Genomic DNA, 20202 nt, shown 5'->3' on the forward strand with positions numbered 1-20202 from the left:
GGGAGTTGCCTCCTACACCCCCTGAAAGCCTAACCTTAAGCCTAGAGGGTGGCTCATGTCCTTCCCCTTCAGATGGGGCCCCCAGGCCACCTGCAACCATGTCGATGGTGTGATATCTGCCTGTCTTTACTTTCTCCCAGAGAAGAGACAATGTCTGCTGACCAACAGTCTTCAAAGCCAAGGTGTTCTTTGTTTTTCCCAAATGGTGATGTCAAATAATAACAGGGCCTTCATCTGCTGGCTACCAGGATTTTAGTGACCACATAAGACATCACCCTAAGGCAGCTGATGCTCAAAGAGATTAAGTGACATGCCTCAGGTCAACCTGCCAGAAAGTGGAGGAGCCCACATTCAAAGCCAGGTCTGCCTGGGTCTGAAGGTCACCCCCCCTTAACTTGCCCATTGCCCAGCTTTTTTTCCTCCTCCCCTGGCAGGCGCTCTTCCCTGCCACAAACAGGACAAGGAAGAAGGAAACACCGAGGTACCTATCTTCAGCATTTGGCTCCTTCTCTTCCAGAATCAGATAATGGAGACCACAACACTCTAAACTCAAAGTGACCAGATGACATCTTAATAATAACATCTTGCTCTTCAGAGTTTGTGAAACACTTTTATCATTTGGTCTTTCAACCAATTCTATGAGGTTCTCAGAGAAGTGATGGTTATCCCCTTTTCATAATTGGGAAACAGAGGCTCAGAGAATTTGCATTACATGTGAAGCCTCCACAGTGGGGGAGGCAGGACCCAAACTCAGTGCTTCCCATGGACCACTGTGTGTGGGCACACCCAGCTGTTACCTCAAATACCAGAAAAGAAATATTAGGGTTTACTGGGGTTTTACTTTACCATCACTATGGCGATCCACAGACAATTCTGAATATATTTGCTGATTTACAAAAGGCAAGTAATCCATGAAATCCATCTTGTTTACACTGCAACACTATTATAATTGTTTAATGTTATAATGTTAAAGAATTTACTTACCATGTCAACAAGTAACTTCCACAGAGGCTTAGGGGAAAAAAAAGAATTTTAAATCATGTGTAAAGTGCCCACTTTTTCCCCTGAAAGTAAACTCAAACTCCCACTTTCAAACACCTGCCCACCAGCCCACGGGCACACCCGGATCTCTAATGCTGCCTCCTGACTCCTCACCTCTGCTGCTCTCCCATTTCTTTCTCAGCCCTTTCTAACCTACTCCTATGGTTTCCTAACTAGTGCCACGGAGAAAACACATCAAACAAATTTCCACATTGCTTTTGGAGGCCTGCGTCTTTGGTCTTTAGAAGGCTGCTCGTAGAGGAACTATTTAGTCCTCTGCCACGTGTTGGATTATTCCACAGAGCTCCTGCAAGTGCTCCTCCAGTGAGTTACCTTTCCCTCCTGCTTGGCCCACAGGTCCCACACAGCGTTGAGAACAGCCGCGGTCGCCAGATGCACAACACCTTTCTCAGGACCAATCTGGTTAGGAAGCAAAATACACTAGCATTTCTTAGACATGAAAGAGATAGTTAGGTCTCCTAGCCAGGGACACATTTCAAGAGTTAAAAGCCATCAATAAAAGCTCACAAAGAGGTTAAGCTTTTTTAATATACTTTAAAAAACTTTTTTTTTTTTTTTAAATTTTAGAGGTTGGGGGCAGGGTGGGGAGAGGAGCAGAGGGATTGAGAGAGAATCCCAAGCAGGCTCCACACTGAGCATGAAGCCCGATCTCACAATCATGAGGTCATGACCAGAGCCAAAATCAAGAGTCAGGTGCTCAACTGACTGAGACACCCAGGTGCCCCATGCTTTTTTTTTTTTTTTTTTTTTTTTTATAGTTTCTAACCTATAGAAAAGTTGCAAGAACAGTACAAAAAACTCCTGTATATTACCCCCAACTCTCTTTCTGTGTATGTATATACAGACAAATATTATATATATATATATTGTGTGTGTGTGCACACACACACATAATATATATACACAATTGATTTTACTGAACCATTTAAGTTGCAAATATCATGCTCCTGGAACCCTAAATACTTCTGTGTGTAGGTCATAAAAACAAGGACATTTTCTCACATAACCACAGTACAATGATCAGATTCAGGGAATATAACATTGATAAGAATACTATTGCCTAAAACAGTCCATAATCAAATTCTGCCAATTGTCTCAATAATGTACTTTATTTTATTAACATTGCATTTGGTTGTTCTGTCTCTTCAGTCCCCCTTTATCTGGAACAGTTTTTCTTATTTTTTTAAGAATGCTGTTCTTTAAGAATGCTGTCAAGATGCTGTTGACATTTTTAAAGCACATGGGCTGGCTGACTTGTAACATTGTTCCTCAGACTGGGATCCAGGTCATACTTTTTTGGCACAAATTCTAAGTAAGCAATAATGTCCTTTTGGTTTTTTATTAGGGCTATTATCTTTTAGCACTTAGGTAAGTCAGTGTCCACTGGGCTCTTACTTAGGGAAAATGGTAACCTCACAGTGTAAGATTACTATTGTCCCCAAATTGGGGCATCCATTGATCATTCTTGCCTCAATGAGTTATGGCTACAATGTTTGCAATACAGTGATTGTCAAACGTTATCATTCCTTTTACGTTTTTCTGTTCGATTATGACAAGCTTTCCCTAGCTGCTTGTTTACTACCTGAATGTACTCATGGATTCTTATGTTATTCAATGAGCTATAAGCCATTACTAACAAATTTATTTTGATCCTTGAATTGTCCCAGATTTGGCCAGTGGGGACTTCTTCAAGAGAATGCCTTTAAAAGTAAGTTCAACTTGCTTTGCAGAAAGTTAAAAATGAAATCCAAGGCAACACACAGAATGCCTTCCCTGTGCCTTTCTATGGGCATGGATGAGAAACTGAGCAGAGTTCATAAAAAATAGAGCTGATGTTGGGAGACAAGGGCAAGGTCCCAGTTATTGGACTGATCTTACTGTGACAGAATCCTTTCTCTAGAGCCTCACTCTTCTCATGCCTTGAACTTAGGGTTCAAAATATAGACCTATACATGTAAAAGTGCTCTGGTCTCCATCTTTTAGCTTTGCTCTTCTCTTATGTTTCTGGCTTTAATAACCTCCTCCACCAACTCTAATGCCACCCACATTACCTCTCACCCAGAAAGGATGACCATTCAATACTTTATTTTCTAGAGTGTCTAGAACACTTCTTCCATTCAAGGAGTAGACATGAGGTCCATAGGGCAGAGATAGCTCTCAGGATCCAAATATATCCAGATTCAAGTCTTACAGAAAGGAATATCAATTACCTCAAAACACTGATCGTCTAAATGGTTGAAGCCCTAATTTAATAGTGTTTTACCTTAAAATTGTAAGCCTGTCTCTGTTTTCACATTTGTTGCAATCAAAGCACATCTTAGACCTTAGTAATATTACTTGTAAGAACGTTTTAAAAATTAGGTCCCTTACCCATCTGAGCTGCCCATCACTGGTGAGCTGCCTGTAGAAGCCTCTGAAGTCACCAACGATGTCCCCGAGGTCCTTGTTAAGCACATGGTGGGCGAGGGCATTCACAGCACAGGCAACTATTAAATAAGGATTCAATTCTTGGGTATGTCTTGGTATGATGCCAATAAATTAAGACGTGAAAACACAACTACTGTTGGATTTTATGAAAGAAACTTTAAATACAAAAGGTACATGCTTTGTTTTGTTTTTAAAGTTCATTTATTTTGAGAGAGAGACAGAGAGAGACAGAGTGAGTGAGAGCAGTGGAGGGGCAGAGAGAGGGAGAGAGAGAGAATCTCAAACAGGCTCCCCACTGCCAGCACAGAGCTTGATGCTGGGGTCGATCCCACAAACCGTAAGAATAATGACCTGAGCTGACTGAACCACCCAGGTGCCCCTAAAGGTACATGTTTTTAAATACTGCCTCAAATATGTCTTTTGGGTTTGTCATAAATAATACCACATATATAATACAACTGTTAATCCATACACTGAGCTTAATATCTGAGTAGAGCAAACACATTTTGAATGATTGCCATTTGAAAAACTGAGCCATAGGTATGAAAGTTTATTTTATTTTTTGATACGAAAATTTAAATCCTATTCCCAATATATTTTCTTGTTCACTTTATAAAGTGTCCATTTTCTTTTTTTTTTTTAATGTTTATTTATTTCTGAGGCAGAGAGAGACAGAGCATGAGTGGGGGAGGGTCAGAGAGAGAGGGAGACACAGAATCCGAAGCAGGCTCCAGGCTCTGAGCTGGCAGCACAGAGCCCGACGCGGGGCTCGAACTCACGGACCGTGATATCATGACCTGAGCCGAAGTCGGCCGCTTAACCAAATGAGCCACCCAGGCGCCCCAAGTGTCCAGTCATTTTCAAAATCAAACTTCTCTATTTCATTGTTCCTAAGGAATAAAGAGACTGATTTATCAAATTAAAAAAAAAAAAAAAAAAAAGCAGTGGGGGGAAGCGCCTGAGTGGCTCAGTTGGTTAAACATCTAACTCTTGATTTTGGCTCAGGTCATGATCCCAGGGCCCTGGGATTGAGCTCTGGCATCAGGTTCTGTGCTGAGCTTGGGGCCTGCTTGGATGAGAAACTCTCTCTCTCTCTCTCTCTCTCTCTCTGCCCCTCTGGCATGCTCTTTCTCTAAAGTTAAAAAAAATAAAAGTAAAAAAAAAAGAGGTACCTTCCAATTATTGTCAAGAATAGAAAATATCTTGAAGTCACAGTATAACACACTACTAAAGATGAAACGAATTTGAAATAAATACTCACATGTAAAATGTTAAAGTACATGAAAACACTTTTCTTAAAGATTTAATTTTTTCCTATTGATTTATGATATACTACGCTTTAAGTTTATTTATTTTGAGAAAGAGAGAAAAAAGTTTATTTATTTTGAGAATGAGTATGAGTAGGAGAGGGTCAGAGAGAGAGGGAGTGTGAAATCCCAAGCAGGCTCCGTGCTATCAGCTCAGAGCTCAACATGGGGCTAGATCTCATGAACTGTTTGACCATGACCTGAGCTGAATCAAGAGTCGGATGTTTAACCTACTGAGCTACCCAAGCACCCCACTATATGTTTTCTTAAGTAATTTGAAGGTCAAATTTAATTTGGCTCAGAATTACCATCCTTTTTTTTTTCCGTATTTTACTTAAAAAGGCTTTATTGTATTATTTCAGATGAAGAGTAAGTAACAGATTGAATTGGAAAGACCCTTCTACCCTTCAGTCATGCTAGAAAACAATTAGTACACATAAATGACCAAAATAATCAAATCAAGTCATCTAGCCCCAAAGCAATTAATTTGTTATAAATTTTTTTTGATAAATTTGTTGTTTGGTGTTGCCATTTCTGTGATTATTACTCAGGTCATTTCATAGGATAGCTGTTCTACTAACCACTGGTGCAGTTTTACTATCCTCCAGATCCTAGGAGAAAGACCTCTGACATATCTGAAACAAGCTGTCAGGATGCGCCTGGCTTCTATGTGGAACAGTGTTCATACATGAATGCACACCTGCTCTCAAATGTAGCATCAGGGCTGGAGCAACCATTGCATGTTCTCTAGGGCTTCTGTTAAGGGCTATAGAATCATTCCAGTTCAGATATGCATTCCCTAGAATGTGAGAAGACAGAATCCTTCTCACACCTTGATGGTTGGTGCTCTAGGATTAAAGACATCTGAAGAGCCAGTCAGCAACTCACAAAGAGGTATATACCATCATCTAGTTAAAACCTCCATCTCGTTGATGAGACAGCTGCTAGAAACCACTGATGAAGCATACCTCTGGTTTGCCCCACATGGAAAATGCCCTTAACAAAGTTGAGGATGAGCTCACCTTTCACAGCTCTAAGAGATGCATAAGCAGCACTAATGTATTCATCTATAGCACAGATTTTCCTTGCTCAAAAGGAGGGCACTGGAAGAAGGTAACTAAAATTGGGTGCATTCGACAGAAATCTCGGTAGTGGTGGTCATCCAGTGCACAGGACAGTCTGCCTCAGGTTTGCTTTGATGCCATGGATGGGAAATTCATCTGGAAAAAACTGGTCACTGAAGGCACGTCTTGCTGACTAACTCCCTGCCACCCTCTGGCACAGAAAGGACAAGTCAGTAAGGCCGATGGATGACCATGGGTGTCTGAGCCTGAGGGCTGGTGTGAACCCTTATGGCTGTTTTTTGTCTCTTTAGAAATTCTTCTTTCTTCATCTTTTTTTTCTTCTATTTTTTTAAGAACTATATTGGTGTCTTCTATACATTAAACAAATAACTGTAACCCTCCCTTCCTGTCTCTCTCACACACGCAAACAAGCACTACCTTCACAGTAATGAGGAAAGCACTATTTTTTTCTTTTTCTAATCATAAAAGAATGCACAGGTAAGTAAGCTGGTAAAAGTGCAGGAGAACCGTGATGTGCTAACGGAATGTTTTTTCAACTTGAATGCAAATGCCATGTAACACATTCAGTGAGACTGCGATGAATCACCTGAAATAGGGAGCAAGTTTAAAGCTAAAATGGGAGTACCTGGGTGGCTCAGTTGATCCAGCGTCCGACTCTTGATTTTGGTTCAGGTCATCATATCGCACGCAGTTCAGGAGCTGGAGCCCTGTGTCGGGGCTCTGCACTGGCAGAAAGCCTTGGAATTCTCTTTCTCTCTCTCTGCCCTTCCCCCTCTCTTGTGAACTCTCCCCTTTCTCCCTCTCTCTAAATAAATAAATAAACTTTAAAAAGCCCATAAAGTTAAAATGGGTTCTGTCATATTGTGGTCTGAAAAATGCTCCGGAAGCCAACTACATCACCGCAAAAGAAGCATTTATTATAGACATAGAGAGATGGCATCTCCCCTGGCTGAGATGTCCATCAGGACAGCTGGGAGGGGATGGGAATGGAGGAGGCAGAGGTCCACGAAGGCCCAAAGCACAGAGCTCAGCAACCAGAGAGGGGGAGCCTCCTATCTCCTATATCAAGTCCCAGTGAGCACAAAACACATGCAGGGTCCCCATACTGTGTGCCCCAGTCAGCAAAGTTCAAAGTCTCGGCTATTACCAGAGTGGTTCCAATGGTCCATCCCATAACATATTTTGTCAACTTGCTGAGTTTTAGGCAACCTTTGGGGGCCACCCTATATGGTCTGCAATATGGAGAAGGCAGCTTCATAAAGCACTCAGCTTACACCAGAAACCATTAAAGTTGCGGGCAAAGCTGACACACAGCTCACAAACCTATCGTGGCCAGCGGTCACTGCCTTTGGAAAAACATTAACAGCAAATGGTTGACTTAATGGGGAGGGGGACAGGAAACCATTGCTGAGTCTCCTGCTACCTGGCAAAGTCCTAGCTACCCTTCAAGACGAATCTCAAAGCCTCATCTCTGTTCTGAAGCTGCCCACAGCCCTCCTGGAAAATGAACTAACCCTCTCTCTGTTTAACTTGTACCAAGTCTTTTATTTTTTTTTAATGTTTACTTCTTTTTGAGAGAGAGAGAGAGAGAGAGTGCGCGGGAGCCCTCAAGCATGAGTGGGGGAGGGGCAGAGAGAGAGAGGAAGACAAAGAATCCAAAGCAGGCTGCAGGCTCCAGGCTCTGAGCTGTCAAGACAGAGCCCAAGGCAAAAATCTAACTCACAAAATGTGAAATGCGAGATCATGACCTGAGATGAACACTTAACTGAGTGAGCCCCTAGGCACCCCTAACTTGCACCAAGTTTTAAAAAAGTGTCCTTCTAGGGGCAGCTGGGTGGTTCAGTCAGTTTAAGTGTCAGACTCTTGATCTCTGCTCAGGTTTTTATCTCAGGGTCAGGAGTCAAGCCTCATGTTGGGCTCCATGCTGGACATGGGGCCTACTTAAAAAATAATAAAAATAAAACAAAATAAAAGTTAAAAACTGTCCTCACACTGCACAATCGTTTCTGTTAAAGTTCAAGAAAGGTTCCCTTGTCCTTCCTACACACACACACAGACACACACACACACACACTCCTTTCATCTGCTTGACAATATTAGAATCTTTCAGTGGGGCAAGGCTTCCACTTTACATGTAGGGAGAGCTGACAGTGCAAGTACCTTTGGAAGAGCTGTCGTATCACCACCAAAGTTAGAGAATCTGTTTCCTTCCTAGATCCTCACTCATCAACTATCATAATTTGGTTTCAGATCCTAATGATCCATGGAAATTGACTGGCAAAGGTCATCTTTTTTTACTTCTTGAATTTTGTACCTTGTGCGTGGATTATGTACTTCAAAAAAAAATCAAACAAACAACTTGTATTTAAATGTGGAAAGAAAGCACTTTAGGCAGTCAGGAGTTCTGTGGGACTAGCTGAGCAGCTGTCTGGGTCTCTGTTTCTTTATTTCTAAAATGTGAGGGGCCTCAAGACCACCACTGAGCTCTCTCCAGCTCTGAGAGAATGACTTCACTCGTGGCTCAATGTGCCTCCTGCACAACCAGCTTTCCCCAGATGACAGCTCCGAACCCAGGCAGCCAGAGGCCCTTCTGCCATGAAAAGCAGTGAACTTGAAACCACTTGGTGTGAAGTACTTTGAAGAGCAAGGGGCTCACTGTGCACATCACAATAAGCCTTTCCACATAAATGCCCGTTGGTCCTTCTGGTGTCCCTCAGCCACCATCACCCCCCGCCCCCCGGCCTAGCTCAGACAGAGAAACAGGCTGAGATTCACAGATATTCCCGCAGTCCATCGATGACTGCAAGGAGAAGGGCCAAGTTCTGCCACCTTTTCTCCCAATGAAACAAACTATGAAACACTGTTTTTACTCACCTTGAGCAATGTACATACAGAGAAAAGTAAGGTCACCACTGGAATCTAAGTGCAAATTAAGCATTCTGGAAACTTAAGAGAAGGGTCAACTCACCAACTTCCGTGCCTTTTCCCAGAGTGAAGGTAATTCCATACCCTTTGAGCCCATCTTCCGCATCGGTCTCTAAGACAACATACGCAGCCGAATAATCAGGGTCTGTGTGCTGCAGGAAAAATGCACCCCGTCCCACAAGGCAAATGTGAGGAATCCAAACGTACACCTCAGAACATCACATAAGAATAGAAAATGCAACAGGAGGCGTGCCTGGGCAGCTTAGTCGGTTAAGCATCTGACTTTGGCTCAGGTCACGAATGATCTCAAGGTTTGTGAGTTCAAGCTCCATGTCGGGCTCTGTGCTGACAACTCAGAGCGTGGAGCCTGCTTCAGATTCTGTGTCTCCCTCTCTCTGCCCCTCCCCTGCTCGCTCTATCTCTCTCAAAAATAAACAAAAAACTTTTTAAAAATGCAAGAGGGAAAAAAAAAACGTTAAAAAAAAAAAAAAAAAAAAAAAAAAAAAGTCGGTTAAGCGTCCGACTTCAGCCAGGTCACGATCTCGCGGTCCGTGAGTTCGAGCCCCGCGTCAGGCTCTGGGCTGATGGCTCGGAGCCTGGAGCCTGTTTCCGATTCTGTGTCTCCCTCTCTCTCTGCCCCTCCCCCGTTCATGCTCTGTCTCTCTCTGTCCCAAAAAAAAAAAAAAAAAAAAAAAAAAAAAAAAAAAAAACGTTAAAAATGCAAGAGGGGACATGCAAGACGAGCTCCAATTCGTGCCCCTTGGTGTACCCCATTTTCTGCAGGAGTTCTAAATGGACAAAGGGAAAGTCCTTCTGAAAGATCCATATTATTTTAACAAGGGCAACATGTCCATTTTTAGTGTCAGTTTGCAATTAGACAAATTGCAAACCTGCAATGATCAGCTTAGATTTTAATCCGGAGTTTTCTGATGATCAGCTTAGATTTTAATCCGGAGTTTTCATCTAAACTACCTCTCTCAACTGTCTGAGCAGAGCTATATTCACAAGGTTTTTGTTTTGTTTTGTTTGGGGTTGTTTTTTTACTTTAGTGTTGTTTTTTTTGAGAGAGCATAAGTGGGGGAGAGGGTCAAAGGGGGAGAAAGAGGAAGAGAATCTTGAGCAGCCTCCATACCAATGTGGGGCTCAATCCAACGACCTGGGATCACGACCGCAGCTGAAATCAAGAGGCAGACACTCAACTGACTGAGCCCCACAAGTAGCTGCAAATGGAAGCAGCCAAGGTTTCAGAAAGCCTCACAGAAAATTGAGCTTATCTTTTTTGCAATTTGCAGCAGGGCTGAAAAGACAATGGCACAGGTCAAGGAGATAGATCACTGGGGGAAAACAAAGAATAAAACTTCAAAACAAATTAGCCTGTTCTTTGTTTTTTAACTTTCTACTATCAATGGTATTTTGATAAGTGTTTACTGACAGACTATTATGAAACTCAACACTACTTGTCAATATGGGAGATGCAGAGGTGAAAAAAAACCAGTCTGTCTCTAGAAATCTCTCATAGAGTGAGGAGAAGAAGCCAACACACAAGAACCAGGTGAGGGCGGTTCTAGGACAGTACAAGGTCAGGTGCTAATATGTGGTCAGCCAGAAGCACCACAGAAGGGCAAGAGGGAAAGAGGAGGGGAAGTAGGGGATGAAGACAATGGGATGGACAAAGGGACAGATGAAGGCATGTGGGCAAGGGGGAGCAATACGAAACCCTAAAACCTGGGAGACAGAGGAGTACAAGGCCCTTGAGGCACTGGGTGGCAAGTGAATGGAGACAAGCCTGGATAGGGGGTGTGGGGGCAGATAATGGAGACCCCCAAAGCCAGGCAGAAGATCCAAATGCATCAAAAAGGAATGCACGGTGCAACTACTGAAGACTGGACGATGACAATTTATTACTGTTTTTATTATTATTATTGTTATTATTACAGAACATTTGTTGTTCTGGCACACTGTTTTAAAAGCCACTTAACTTAATCCTCACAACAATATTATAAAGTAGGTGCTATTATCCCTGACAGATGAGGAAACTTAAGTTTAAAGAGGCAGAATTGAAATCCCCATATTCAGGGAAGAGGAGAAGGCACACACGGTGGACAGGAGGTCTTTGTCTGGCATCAAAGCCTAGTGCGGAGGGGGGCACTGGGTGTGAAGGGTTGCTGAGCTGTGTATCAGAGACTGTGCAGAGGGCTGACCTGGCACAGACATGTATGCCCTTAAGAAACTTACAGTTTAGAAGCCAGGGTTACAAAACTCTACTAACATGAGGCAGGACATGGTAAGTCTCTGGGAGAAATGCAGACTAAGGAAGCCAGGCAGAGAGCACCATCAGCTGAATGCACTCAAGGCTGGAGGAGGCTTTATGATGAAAATAGAACCTTGAGTCAGTAGGTTGAGGATGGGGAGCCTTGCAGCAGTGGGGGATGGCACGAAGGACCTGCAAGTCAGGAGAGAATACTTGCGTGACAGTGGCAGTGAAGACAAAAAAGGGAAAGACTGGGGTGCCTGGGTGGCTCAGTTGGTTAAGTGTCCCACTCTTGGTTTCAGCTCAGGTTTGTGATCTCACGGTTAGTGAGTTGAAGCCCTGTACTGGGCTCTGAGCTGATGGTGCAGAGCTTGCTTAGGATTCTCTCTCTCTCTCTCTCTCTCTCTCTCTCTGCCCCTTCTCCCACTTGCGCTGTCTTCTCTTGCAAATAAAAAAATTTTTTTTAAAGAAAAGAAAAGGGAAAGACTGAAGTGTGTTTCAGGATTGGTGACACCCTGGTTTGACCACTGGGTTCTGGAGAGGGGAGATCCAGAGATGAGATCTGGGAATCATTGGCCTACAAGGGGGCACTGAAGCCGTCAACACAGGGTGGGGGGGGGGGTGTCTTACTGGGAGTGTGCAATGAGACGGGGGTGGAGGGGGAGTGGAGGGAAGGGCGCAGGGAGCAGCCTTAAAGCCTGAGCTTTGCAGAGGGAAGAAGGGGATCAGTACAGGAAGCAGCAGCAGCCAGCCAGGGGGAGAATGATGGCAGGAAGAGGAGGCTCAGCAGACAACATGACATGCAGACCAGGGGTAAGGACCCTGGAAGCAGAAACAACGTCAATCCCAAGAGAAGGAAGGAGACAGAAGTTGATTACAGATGAAGGAGGAAGTAAATATAAAGGTCAGAGGCCAACAGGAATGAACCAGTAATTTAGCGTGTAGTGGGAAAGGAGCAGACAGAGAAGGAAGTAGAGGTGTTAGGGTCAAGGAAAGGTGACTCCAAAATGGGAATCCCTGTCTATGTGGGACAGAAAAGGAACCACTGGAAAAAGAGACTAAAGAAGAAAATACTGGATGGAGAGGGAGGGGAGAAGAATGGGGGCCTTGGGAGTCAAAAGGGGTGGGAATGGGGACACAGAATAGATTAGTTTGGGAGGATAGGACTTACAGGATAAAGGGAAAGAAAGACGAGAGGGTTGGTTTGGAGACTAATGGGGGGAGATGGGGTTAAGGGTGCATTTGTTTTCAGTCTTCTGGGTGATGCAGTGGGCAGTCTTCTAACTGCTGGGGGTGCAGGAAAAGGGGCCAGAGCAGCAAAAGAGTGGAGTGGTCTGACACAGGCACTTGAGGGAGCTCAGCAGACAATGGGGAAAGGAAAGGAAAAGTATGCGTAGGAAGTGGTGGGGTCAGCCGGAGCTGGGCTGTGAGCCCATAGCCCCGGGGCTTCTGGAAACTTGATGAGTGCCTAGACAAGCAAGCAACTTGTAAGTACCACCCAGCCTTGAGCACTCCACTTTTCCTAAAAGGCCGATTAAAAAAAAAAAAAGAAATCACAGTGGAATCCTTTACCTCTAACAGACTTGGGGACTTCATGAATATATCCTACTTCTGATTAGGAAGGCTCACTCTGCTGCTAAGTGCTGAACACAGCTGAATTGCTGAGTTCAGCAAGCCGTAAGGGCACGGGAAGCAGTACCACCAAGAAGTACAAAATAGCACATTCTGTTAAGAAGGCACCTAAGAATCAGCACACAACACACCCCATGTCTCTGGAAGATAAATACTTAAGTATTTATGAGTTTGCAATACAGGTATTAGGTAACCTCTCCTGACCCAGAGGACATAAACCACTCAGGCCCAGGGACAAATTCCATTTCTTAAATTATTCTACAGTACACCAGGCTACTTTAACACTTCACAAATTCAAAGCAGAGAAAAATCTAGGCCAGAGCCCCTTTCTGCTTTAGTTTCCTCATATGTAAATAGTAATTACAGCCAACACTTTTTGATGGCTTACTCTGTGTCAAGCACTTTACAGGCATCTCATTTAATGCACGAAGTAGATACTATCATACTCACGCATGGAGAAGATAGCCGAGGCTTAGAGAGAATGAGTTGTTTACCCACAGCTGCTACACCTCAGAGAGGTAAAGGTGGTTGCACTAGCTCAGGTGTTTGAATTTTACAAGGCAGGGAAGTGTCAAGCATTTGGAGATCCACCAAGGATTGCCAACTGGGTGTTTTTTTAAGTCATTTACCATAATATAAGAACACATAAGGATTTTTAAAAGTGGAAATAACTTAATCTCAGAATAAATGACATTCTTTTTTTTAAGTTTATTTCTTTATTTTGAGAGAGGGAGAGAGAGAAGACAGAGGATCCCAAGCATGCTCCACGCTGTCAGTGCAAAGCCTGATGTGGGGTTCGAACTCACAAACCATGAGATCATGCCCTGAGCCGAACTCAAAAGCCAGATGCTTAACCAACTGAGTCACCCAGGCATCCCTAAAAGATGTTCTTTTAAATGTCAGAATTTGGTTGGCACTTTTTAATGAGAAACTTATTTTTTAAAAATATTTCCAGTACACAAAGAGCATAGGTCATGTACTGATATCAGCCTGCCCTCCGCCCACTTAGGAAGCACAACATTATAGGATGAATTAGAGTCCTCTGGTACTCATTCCTCTCCGTCCACATAGGGAGCAAGTAACCATTATCCTAACATGGATGTTTCTCAATTCCCATCATGTGTTCACACATGAGGATCCTCAGGGAGACCCAGAGGTCATAAAACACTGGGGCCCAGAGACAAATTCCATTTCTTAAATTATTCTACAGTAAATGCCTCCCTGTATTTGGAAACCACTGCACTAGATGGTGGTAGGTGGGAGGAGTCCCTCTAAACACTCTCAATAAGCAAAAACGCCCTTCAGTATTTAGGTCAAAGCCTGTGCCTTTACTCTATCTTCAAAGACGGGAATTTGCATAACTCTCTACAGTGGCAAATCCTTTACAACAATGTTTTGGTAATTTCATAAGAGCCCCCCCTCACATGACCCAGAGTTACTACCAGCTTGTTTGGTTTCCTAGCCAGTGTGGCTCCATTTCACAGATGGGCCCAAGATGCCCAGAGAGGTTAAGCGTCTTTCCCACGTCACACAAGTTGTGGAAGAGGCAGGATCACCACCCAAAACAGCCAGTACCCCACCACGAACTCCCCCTCTCAGTACAGAGAAGCCAGCAATGTGTTCTAGGGTTTCGTTGGTGGGGATTCAACAAAACCACTTTGCTGTCGTTGGCATATTAGGCATTTTACTCTTTACAGCAAAATGCGGATCGTAAATGCAAAAACAGGAAATATTAAACGTCAAAAGAAAAAAAAATGCGAAAAAAGAAAAAGCCCCGGGGGATGGAGAGTTTCTGGTTACTTTTAGTCCCCTTCCAGGCCTCCGCCTTTGCAAAAGCAACAGTTCCAAAGTGGGGAACTTCCGCGACCCACTGGACTGCCCGCGCCTACCCGGGGCCTGGGCGTCCTCGCGGCGAGAGGGCACCCGCGGTCGCTCAGCGCTTACCATGGCGTCCGAGCCGTGGCCCCCCAGCGACGTGGGGAAGCGCACGTCCCGCACCGAGAGCCTGGAGATCCTGCCACGCACCATGTCACCGCCCAGCACCCGGAGCTGGCCGCGCCGGCTACTCCGCCGCAGGCCCCGTGCGCGGAGGGAGGGGCAGAGCCCGGCCCGGCGGGCGCTGATTGGCCGCACGGCCGCGACCGAGAACTTGGCCGGCCCCGAGTGGCAGGCTCGGTTCCGGGCTCCCCGGGACGCCCGAGCAGTTCCCGCCGCGTCTGCAACCCCGTGCTGCCACGCACGACGCTGGCGAGGATTCGCTCTGGGCCGCGGCGGACCCGAGGCTTAGGAGGACGTCCCGCGCCGCGTTGGGAAACTAGCGAAGTGACCTTCTCGGGAGCGGCGCCCAAGACGAAGGAGCAGGGTCTGACCAGAGTGCGATCGCCTAGAAGCACATTGGGGCCACGGGCTCCACGCCTGAACTGAGTCAGAGGGCAGATGCCGGCCAGCCAGGGGAGACGCTAGAAAATCTGATGAGTCTTTAAGTGACCCCGTTCGCCACCTGAGAAATTAAGAAGCAGATCACCATTTATTACACCCCTTCTGATGCAGAGTGTTTTAAATGCATTACCTCTTATCCCGTCTAGCTCTGTAGGTCATTTTCATTTTATTGGTGAAGAAATGAGATTCAGAAAGATTAAGTGACTTGCTCGAGGCCAACAGCTAGTTAAGTGGCAGAGAGTGTCTTGGCTGCAAACCTGGGTTCTGTTGTCTGGATTGCAGGGACTCTCAAGGGAACATGAAAGCTATGGCTTAGAAAGCACACTGGTCCTTGGCTTTCAAGTACAGCACACCGCCTGTCAGTTCCTACCTTTGGGAAATGCTTTGGAGAATAAATGTTTGGGAAGCAATGCTGTAGATGTTATTCTATTAATTTGTGTTTCTGTGGGTATGGCAGGGATATTTTCAAGGATGCCCACGTCACCCCTGGATGCATATAACCTTATTGGATAAGAATTCCTTTGGCTTAAGGCTTAGATCAACTCAAATGCCTATGGAGGCGGGGTGGGCACCAACAGCAAATAGAAGCGAGGCAATAGGCCACTGTGACTGCAGCTAACGACCTTTGCTCTTTTAAAGAAGTAGCCAGTTAGCTCCAGCTTACAGTGGTCCTGTGGGAATTAGAGCTCATTTCCCAAGAGAAGTCTGAAATTCAAATGTTAATATGGAACTAGACTTCCTTTTTCCCTGTCCTGCTCTACCCACTTTTTTTTGGGGGGGGGGGCTGGCCAGAATATATGCTCAGTTCACTTTTTCAGAATGGGACTGTTGGCCTGGTTAATAAATTGAGTACTTTGTATTCTGAAGATATCTTTGTTTTTCTTTCAAATTTGAATGTTGGTTTTATTGCATAAAAGTCTTAGTTCAAATTAATACTTTTTAAAGTAGTGTTAAGTCCCATTCTTTAAAGAATAAGCTGGGGTTTCCCCCCCACCTCTCTAGAAAATATTTGGATTTTTCTCTTTTTATGGCTTTAAAATATGAGGGGTGCCTGGGTGGCTCAGTCAGTTAAGCATCATGATCTCACGGTTCGTGGGTTCAAGCCCTGCATCGGGCTCTGTGCTGACAGCTTGGAGCTTGGAGCCTGCTTCAGATTCTCTCTCTCTCTCTCTCTCTCTCTCTCTCTCTCTCACTGCCCCTCCCCTGCTCACGCTCTGTCTCTCTCAAAAATAAGTAAAGAACATTTTTAAAAATTAAAAAAAAAATCACTATTTGTGTTTAGGATTAATTTAAAAATTAATTCTGTTCTACAATTGAAGGATCCTTTCAACCAGAAGCAATATATTTCTCTGGAAAAATTTTCTCTCTTTCTTTCATTAGTTCTTCTTCTTCATTCTTTCGTTTGCTTCATCTGGAACTTACTTGGAATATTAAACCTCTGAATCTATTATCCATGCTTTTTTTAAAAAAAACTTTGACTCTGTTCTTTTGTGAATTCTGGGCATATTCTTTGGCTTAATATTCCAACTCAAATTTGATCTTCAACTGTGTTCCCTTCTTTTTTCACCCTGTTTTTTCCCCTTGGTGTTAGATTTTTTTCTTCAGTTTTAAATTTCAAAAATTTTCTTTTCATAGTACAGTTGTCCTCTCTTATCAGCAGGGACACATTCCAAGACCCCAGTGGATGCCTGAAACCACATTTAGTGCTGAACCTTATATATACTATATATTTTTTTCTATACATACATACCTATGATAAAGTTTAATTTATAAATTAGGCACAGTAAGAAATTAATAGTAATAAAATAGAATTGTATCAATATACTAAAAGTTATGTGAATGTGGTCTCTCAAAAAATCTTTTGGTACTGTACTCACCCTTGTGATTCTGTGAGATGGTAAAATGTCTACATGATGACATGAAGTGAGGTAAATGACTAGGCATTTTCACAGTTTGTTAGGCTATTGATTGTCTGAGGATTCATCAGGAGGATCTGCTTCCGGTCAGCAGGCTGACCATAGGTGACTGAAATCAGGGAAAACAAAACCAGAGATAAGGAGACTAGTGCACCTTCACCCTCTTTGAAAAAATGGAGGCCATATCTTCTCAAAACAAAGTTTTCATTAGTGTCCTCTATTAAGTTTGGTTCCTCAAGTGTTACTTCTTGGTGGTTGTTTCTTTTCCTTTAAGGTGCTGGTTTTCTTCACATAAGTGTTCATGTGTCCTTTTTTTTTTTTCATGTCCATTAATATGTGTTGCTGAGAACCACATTTTGCCTTTCTGTAAAGCTAGTACTTGAAGACCTGTCTCTGGTGGTTGCACAGGAGGGAGACATGTGGCTATACAGATATGTAAATAGCTTTTTTTCTAGGTGAGATGGCTTGCGTCCCTTCTGAGCTTTCAGAGAGTCACATTCAGGGCGGGATGCCAGGGGGAAATAACAGAATAAAATGCTCCATTTTATTTTCCTTGTGGTGATCAGGGTTTACTTTAGGATCTGCTTGCTTTCATCACCAGGCCCTAGATTTCATCTAGGACTCTCCCAGGTAAACTGTGAACTTTGTTTGGAAAACTTTTAGTATTGTTATCAGCTTATTATACTAGCCAGGCCTACCCAGCCATTCCAAATGTTGCCCTCTTATTAATGACCCTAAAAAAAATCACTATAATTAATAGCCACGTTACTTCTAGGACAAATAAAGTAACAAGGACAGGATTTATATTATCATCTTATACAGCTAAAAAACCAGTTCGAGTATTTAGAAGAAAGGACTTCAGACATTGGACCAGAGGGAGAACAAGTTGGATATTGGAGAAAAGAGAAATAAAGCACCCTATAATTGTACCAGCTCACTGGTTACAGCACAAAGGGGGGATCCAAACAGAGCCCTGCAGTGTTACTGAGTTGAGGAGACAAATATTAGTGTTTATTTATGTTAGAGGAGGCCAATGTAGCTATAGTCTCAGAGGCAGAGAACAGAAGGACCCATTCTAATCTTTGGCTGGGTACTGATATGCACATGAATGAGAGAAACTACTCAAATTTGACAAAGAGCTACTAGAAAGAAACAGGCAAGAAAATTATTGGCGGTTGCACAGGGTTGGGAATAGTACTTATTCCTGCTAGAAAAGATTCGGCAATAATACATAGAGCATTAGGTAAAATCCTCAGAAGGGTAGAGATAAAATCTTTCAAGACTAAAGATTGCTCTGGATCTAACAGAGCTTTAATGTAAACCTTGAAAGGATTCAACTGATTCCAAGTAAAGAATAGACAAAAACAATCCCTAGAGGTTGCACAGGGCTTAGAATAATTCCTACCCGTGACATCAACATTCAACATTACCGAAAAGAAGATTAAAACAACTCCAGCAACCCCAAACTATACTTTATGGTGTTTACCACCCAACCAAAATTACTGGGCATATATAAAAGTAGGAACATATAGTTCATAAACAGGAGAAGTTTAATAGAAACAGATCCAATAGTCCTAATATCCAGATAAAAACCCTCAAGATGAAAAATGAAAATGTAAGCATAATGAAGAGGTATGAAAGATATAAAAAAGAAGAGCTAGAATTTCTGAGATGAAAACCATATACTGTGGGATGGAAAGCAGAACAGACCCTGCAAAGAAAAGATTAGTGAAAATGAAGACGAAGCAAAAGAAATGATCAAAAACAAAGCACAAAGATTAAACAGAAAAAAGAACAAAGCATTAGTGACCCGTGAGACAGTATTAAACAGCGCAACATACATGTAATTGAAGTCCCGGAAGAAATAAGTTGAAAATAATAGCCCCAAATTTTCCAACTTTGATAAAACTATGAACCCAATGAACTAAGAATCTCAAAGAACCCCAGGTAGAATAACCTTTAAGAAAGTCATGCAAGGGGTGCCTGGGTGGCTCAGTTGGTTAAGCGTCTGACTTGAGGTCAGGTCATGATTTCGTTGTTTGTGGGTTCAAGCCCTTCATCAGGCTCTGTGCTGACAGGATGGAGCCTGCTTGGGATTCTTTCTCCCTCTATCTGCCCCTCCCCCACTCATGCTTACTCTCTCTCAAAATAAATAAACTTAAACAAAAAGTCATGCAAAGGCACATCATAAATAAATAGCTGAAAACCAAGAATAAATAGATTATATTTTAAAATTCAGAGGGGGGAAAAGGGATCCTTCATATGTAAAAGAGTAAAGTTGAGGAAACAGACTTTTTGTCAGAAAAAAATGCAAGTTAGAAGACAGTGAAGAGACTTGGTAAAGTACTGCAGAAAATGGTCAATTAAGAATTCTTAACTGAGCTAAAACACATTTCAAAAAGGAAGTCAAACAAAAACGTTTAAATGCAACGCTATTAGATCTGCGCAAGAAGAAATATTAAAAGCTCTTCAAGGAGAAGGGTGATGATACCAGATGGAAATCTGGCTGTAGCCAAAGGAAGATTACCAGGGATAAATGGAGACACTTAATAATGATAAAGTGGTCAATTTATCACGAAGCACAACAATCCTAAATGTATATGTACCTAATAAGAGCTTCATAATACATAAACAGAGACAGAACTAAAAGGAAAAATAGAAAAGTCTGCAATTATAGTTGAGGATTCCAACATTCCTCTCGGTAATTGATGGAAAAAACGGACAGAAAAGCAACATGAATAAGCTTAAGCAACACTATCAATCAACTTCACTAAATTGACACTTACTGAAAACTCCAGCTAACAAAAGCAAGATGGGTAATATTTTCAAGTAGTCATAGAACATTCATTAAGGTAGAATATTCTTGGCCACAAAACAGAATTTTAATACAGTTAATACATGTAAGAAGTTTGAAATTATACAAAGTATGTTCTTTGACCAAAACAGAAATAAACTATAATTAATAAAATAAAAATATCTGGAAAATTCCCAAATATATAACAACTAAACAGCACACACATAAACAAACACATGGGACAAAAAAGAAATCAAAGGGAAATTAGAAAAGATTTCGAACTAAATTATGATAAAAACACAACGTATCAAAATATGTGGGATGTAAAGCAGTATTTAAAAGAAAATTTATTGCATTAAATGCT

The 20202-nt window shown here is 42.8% G+C and overlaps 1 protein-coding gene across 2 annotated transcripts in view; it reads right to left on the minus strand.

Annotated features, from left to right (window-relative positions):
* The window catches only part of ENOSF1 (enolase superfamily member 1), a 30237-nt gene extending 15491 nt beyond the window's left edge, over nt 1-14746 (minus strand). The window contains exons 1-5 of one of the 2 annotated variants that reach the window (XM_030336384.1): nt 14634-14746; nt 8850-8958; nt 3433-3548; nt 1375-1461; nt 985-1011 (exon numbers count right to left, since the gene is read on the minus strand). In XM_030336384.1, coding sequence (XP_030192244.1) covers nt 985-1011; nt 1375-1461; nt 3433-3548; nt 8850-8958; nt 14634-14717 — 423 coding nt within the window. In that variant the 5' untranslated portion in view covers nt 14718-14746. Of the gene's footprint in view, nt 1-984; nt 1012-1374; nt 1462-3432; nt 3549-8849; nt 8959-14633 lie in introns of those variants that run through there. The other variant, XM_030336386.1, reaches the window with a different exon arrangement.
* Nucleotides 14747-20202: the final 5456 nt, after the last annotated feature.

Source organism: Lynx canadensis, chromosome D3, assembly GCF_007474595.2.
Source record: "Lynx canadensis isolate LIC74 chromosome D3, mLynCan4.pri.v2, whole genome shotgun sequence".
Classification (NCBI taxonomy): Eukaryota; Metazoa; Chordata; class Mammalia; order Carnivora; family Felidae; genus Lynx; species Lynx canadensis.